Source organism: Notolepis coatsorum, assembly GCF_963971535.1.
Source record: "Notolepis coatsorum genome assembly, chromosome: 18".
In the NCBI taxonomy this organism is placed as follows: Eukaryota; Metazoa; Chordata; class Actinopteri; order Aulopiformes; family Paralepididae; genus Notolepis; species Notolepis coatsorum.
The window spans coordinates 49,316,835-49,322,834 of NC_140182.1; the positions used below are offsets into that span (position 1 = coordinate 49,316,835).

Below are 6,000 nucleotides of genomic sequence, written 5' to 3' on the forward strand. Positions count from 1 at the left end.
CCAGACTATCAAAACAATGCTGCGGGCATATTGTACGGAGTTCGACAAAGAGTGGGATGATGGAATTCCTTTGCTTCTGTTTGCTGCTAGGGAGGTAACCCAGGAGTCTCTTGGATTCAGCCCGGCTGAGCTGGTGTTCGGCCACACAGTGAGGGGTCCTTTGAAACTGCTGAAGGAAAAGTGGTTGGCTGACCAGACTCCTTCCTCTACTAATTTGTTGGACTATGTGTGTGACTTCAGGCTTAAGCTTAGTAGAGCATGTGAACTAGCGAAAGAGAACCTAAAGGTAGCCCAAGGAAAAATGAAGGTGTGGTATGATAGGCGGGCCCGACATAGGGTGTTCTCACCGGGAGACAAGGTGTTGGTTCTCTCGCCTATTCTTGGGTCTGCATTACAGGCTAAATACAGTGGGCCATACTCCATTGAGCGCAAAGTTGGTGAGGTCGACTACTTGATTAAAACTCCCGACCGCAGGCGCAAGAGTAGATTATGTCACGTCAATATGTTGAAGGCGTACAATGATAGGGCTCAGATTGACCAGTCAGGGGTCAAGCCTGTGGCTGTTCTAACAGTTTCTGCATCTCCTATTGTAGCCGACTGTTCTGTGTCGAAGGAGATTTCTCAGGGCCGGTTGCCAAACACCCAGATACTAGGTGACTTGGACTCACACCTGTCGTACTTACCACTTCCTGAGCGTACGGATGTGGTGCGCCTACTTAGACAGCATACACGTTTGTTTTCTGATGTCCCTAGTCGTACTAATGTACTCGAGCATGACATTGATGTTGGTAGTGCAGGGCCAATTAAGCAACATGCCTATAGGGTGAATCCGGAAAAACGAAGGATCTTGAGTAAGGAAGTAGACTATATGGTGAGACATGGCATTGCGGAGCCCAGTTCTAGTGCGTGGAGCTCCCCCTGCCTGCTTGTTGATAAGCCAGACTGCACTCATCGGTTCTGTACTGATTTCCGTAAAGTTAATGCAGTAATCAAGCCGGACTCGTACCCTCTGCCTCGGATGGACGACTGTATCGATCGGGTGGGTTCAGCAGCCTTTGTAAGTAAATTGGATTTGCTAAAGGGATACTGGCAGGTTCCGCTTACTCCGCGAGCACGTGAGATATCCGCTTTTGTCACACCAGAGAGTTTCTGCCAGTATACAGTGATGGCCTTTGGCATGCGAAATGCCCCAGCGACGTTTCAGCGGCTAGTGAACAAGGTCCTGGGCGGGGTAGCGTTCTGTGAGGCATATCTGGATGACCTGGTTATCCACAGTTCCTCTTGGTCACAACATGTGGAGCATCTGGCCGAAGTGTTCAAGCGGTTGGGTGATGCTAACTTGACAGTTAACCTTGCGAAATGTGAATTTGGACAGGCCACGGTTACCTACCTGGGTAAGGTGGTTGGACGTGGGCATGTGTGCCCCATTACAGCTAAGGTGGAGGCTATAGTGGGCTTCCCTGCTCCCATCACCAGGCGGGAGTTAAAGCGCTTCCTAGGTATGGCAGGGTACTATAGGAGTTTCTGTAGGAACTTTGCTTCTGTTGTTGCCCCTTTGACCAATCTGCTCAGTCCTAAGGTACCTTTCGTGTGGACTGAGACTTGTCAACAGTCTTTTGAGAGCATCAAGGGTATTCTGATTAGCGCTCCCGTTCTGTCAGCTCCCGATTTTCAACTGCCATTCAAGTTGGCAGTGGATGCTAGTGACCTCGGTGCTGGAGCCGTCCTCCTGCAAGAGGATGCATTAGAGGTGGAGCACCCAGTGTGCTACTTTTCTAAAAAGTTTGACAGGCATCAACTGCACTACTCTACTATAGAGAAGGAGGCGCTCGCTTTGGTTCTTGCCTTGAACCATTTTGATGTTTACGTGGGATCCTCCAGTTTACCCCTTGTTGTGTATACAGACCATAACCCTTTGGTTTTTCTTCGCAGCATGGTGAATTCGAATCATCGTTTGATGCGATGGAGTTTGTTCCTCCAGGCGTATAACTTGGATATTCGCCACATTCGTGGGAGGGACAACGTGCTAGCAGACGCCCTCTCACGATCGTAGTACCGGTGTTTGTGGTACCCGTTATCGCTGTTGTGGTAGAGGCCCTGACAACTAAGGGGTCACAGTTGTTTTTGTTTTGTTTATGGGTTGTTGTGTAGTGGTTGCCTCTTGGGCAACCAGTTTGGTGGGGAAGGTGTTATGTACTAGAGGCCTGGTCACTCCTGTGTCACCAGGGCAGGCAGGTGAGGGCTGCCAATTAGCCAATTAGTGCTGATTGGTTACCTGCTGGGGAGCTTCAAAGGCAGACCCAGAAACACACATGCACGGTCTGTGCCTAGTGAAAGAGCTGTCATGTTCTTACAGTCCTTGTCCGTTGGGTTACCAGTACATTAGCTTATAGTTATATTAGTAGTTCCTTGGTTTAGTAGCATTTTTGAGTTAGAGCACAGGGTTTTGGTGTTGATTACACATAGGTTGCGTACCCATGAGCCAGGGTCGTAACAATTGTACATGTTATCACAGAATTATGGGTTATATGCAGGTGTATAAGTAGGTATATAGAAGGATTAAGTAAGTATGGCAGTAAGACATAACAGGGACACAGACATGCATACACACACACACACAGATGGCTATGACACATGCACATGCAAATATCTACACCTTCACCTACACACACACTGTTGCACGCCGAAATATTTTGTTTTATTGTGCAAAAAACACAAGCTACACAATGCATTGGTTGACATTGGTCTAGTAAGCCGACGTGCGAGGACTACAATTAAGTACATACATGGTTGTGACTGTACTGTAGTAGGACCCATATGAAAAATAACTATAGTTAAAATGATAGTATTCCTGTATTTAATTTTTTCACATGCTCCAATTACTATAGGAATACTATAATGAATCGGATATAGAAACATAGCATTTATGCACAAGAATGCTATAGTGATTTACCATACATTTCTGTAACATTCCACTACAGAATTACTATGGTGAATCACTACAGTGTTTCTGTGGTAAATCTATAGTGTGTATGGAAAAAAAACACAGGAATACTACAGGTTTTACGATAGCTCATTTTCATATGGGGTTTGGAACATACTCCAATGTCTCAGCTGTGATCGATAAGAGCATATGCTCTGCACACTGTACATCTGCAGTTCTGGATGTCTATTATATTATATATTATCTATCTGCAGAAGGCTGTATGAATGTGTAGAAATTAATTATCAGCATGATAAGACAAAACCTTCAAACAACACATGATGTTGCACACAGGCACGCACGCACACAGGCACACACACACACACACACACACACACACACACACACACACACACACACACACACACACACACACACACACACACACACACACACACACACACACACACACACACACACACACACACACACACACACACACACACACACACTGCTGTCTGTAAGCCATTTACCTTTTCTGGATCCTCTCTGTGTGTCGCCCTGCTGAGCATCTGTAATGAAGGTAAAGTATTACGGTCACACATCACAATTCCCGTTTACATCGATTTGTTTTCCCACACTGATAGGAAATCTCTTTTATGAGTACAATGCGTTGTTTCTTCCTTAAGACTTCAGAGTGTGATCATGTGTGGAGCCTCCGAGTCTTCAGATCTTTTATTGACTGCCTGTGACGGCTCTGTCACGGTGGGGAACACGCTTACATAATAACCCACTGCAGTCATTATACAGTATGATCGTCACTGAACAAGAGCATATCACTGAAAGAAATCTGGCCTGGTGTTGAACCTATACAACATCCACCAAACACGCTGTGAAACACCAGACTGTGTGGAAAGTGCTGTTTGACTGACTTTTAAAAGTAATTAAATTTAAGGGGAATGTCACCCATTTCAAGAATTGACATAATGTGCTCTCTGTGCCCCAGAACAGATCAGCTGAGATTTGTGAACGTGCACTACTCTCTCCTAAAATCAGAAACCAAATGTCACATGTGATGTCACCCAGATGTCAAATCGGGGGCTGCTCCATATTATTTGGGAACCTCACAGATCGGAGGGTTCTCTCTGTGATTTCTCTTTAGGGTGAGAGTGGTGCATATTCAAAGATACTGACCGAACTGTGCAAAGGAATAACATTACGTACTGTAAATATTGAGGGGGACGTTCCCCTTTAACTGTGCTTTTTAATACAATTGAGAAAACTGTCAAGACGACGGCAGTAACTTTGACTTTGAAATTCAAACAAGTACAAACAAAGCTTTGCCCTGGAATTCCAGCCTGTGATATGAATCTGGTCGTTGACATGCATGCCCCTGAGCAGCAGGACTGTTATCAGTATATCAACGCACTAGTTTTCCACACTAACCATTGTTTAACGTCTCCACGACTTTGGTCTGCTATGCTCACAAACCTACAGTAGATAGAGATTTGGAATACATTTGTTTTACCGCGATAGAAAAGGTTGTGAACTGATATGAAAAATGATTGTGCTTTTGATACTGTCAGGATGAAGGAATGTGACACAGTGCAGTAATGAGCTCGCTATGACCCAACTCCACCCACACACACACATCGAAAATTACAGACTAACGCTCAGCTGAACACTCAAGCAACAAACCACCTCTGAAGGTTAAAGGAATAGTAGACGATTCATACCCTCAATAGATAAGAGGCTGTTCTATGAATGTATATGGGGGGATTCAATTGGACCAGGGCCAGACTGGGAAAATCATTCAGGCCGGGAAATATAGCAGGAAGTATAGCCCCAGTCAGGCCACTTTTTAAGCGGAGGTCAGGCCACCAGTCCATTGGCCAGTCTGGGTCTGCTGAGAGGTAGATCTTTTGGGGGGGGGGGGGGGGGGTCATGCAACTCCTGGTGCTCCCGATGGCCAGTCTGAGCCTGGATTGGACATGTGATGTTTGAAGAAGAGGAGTGAGCGGGAGAGGTGAGGAAGACTGACCGAGGTCATTGAGGTTGCAGTAGGCCCTCCACTCCGAACCATTTCTGCTTTTCAGGGTACTTGACTGGGGGAAAATGGAGAGAGAGGAACATTGAACCAATGCATAATTCAAAGCTGCTTCTATGACACCTATATTAAGATTATGGAGCGAGTGCGTGGGAAACTCCTACTTTGAGTGTCAGAGTGCCGTCCAGGCTGCTGGGCACGGTGGAGGCCACGTTACACTGAGCCACGGTGTGGTAGCTGGGGTTGGAGAAACACTGGCCACTGCTGCTGCTGCTCTGGGTCTGAGGGACCTCGATGGTGCTGGGCCTGATGGCCACCGTGCTGCCACACTCTGAGACAAACAAGAGACACACTCTGAGACAAACAAGAGACACACTCTGAGACAAACAAGAGACACACTCTGAGACAAACAAGAGACACACTCTGAGACAAACAAGAGACACACTCTGAGGTTCAAACAAGAGACACTCTGAGACAAACAAGAGACACACTCTGAGACAAACATGAGACACACTCTGAGGTTCAAACAAGAGACACACTCTGAGACAAACAAGAGACACTCTGAGGTTCAAACAAGAGACACACTCTGAGACAAACAAGAGACACTCTGAGGTTCAAACAAGAGACACACTCTGAGGTTCAAACAAGAGACACACTCTGAGACAAACAAGAGACACACTCTGAGGTTCAAACAAGAGACACACTCTGAGACAAACATGAGACACACTCTGAGACAAACAAGAGACACACTGAGACAAACAAGAGACACTCTGAGGTTCAAACATGAGACACACTCTGAGACAAACAAGAGACACTCTGAGGTTCAAACAAGAGACACACTGAGACAAACAAGAGACACACTCTGAGACAAACAAGAGGCACACTCTGTTCAAACAAGTGAGGTTCAAACAAGAGGCACACTCTGTTCAAACAAGTGAGGTTCAAACAAGAGACACACTCTGTTCAAACAAGAGACACTCTGAGGTTCAAACAAGAGACACACTCTGTTCAAACAAGAGACACACTCTGA

The 6,000-nt window shown here is 46.0% G+C and overlaps 1 protein-coding gene across 1 annotated transcript in view; it reads right to left on the bottom strand.

Annotated features, from left to right (window-relative positions):
- Positions 1-6,000, bottom strand: part of megf11 (multiple EGF-like-domains 11) — a gene marked incomplete at its 5' end in the record, with an annotated part of 215,223 nt that overhangs the window by 8,933 nt on the left and 200,290 nt on the right. Inside the window, 3 exons of the mRNA XM_084334568.1 lie at positions 3,457-3,495; positions 4,965-5,028; positions 5,135-5,301. Coding sequence (XP_084190694.1) covers positions 3,457-3,495; positions 4,965-5,028; positions 5,135-5,301 — 270 coding nt within the window. The remainder of the gene's footprint in view (positions 1-3,456; positions 3,496-4,964; positions 5,029-5,134; positions 5,302-6,000) is intronic.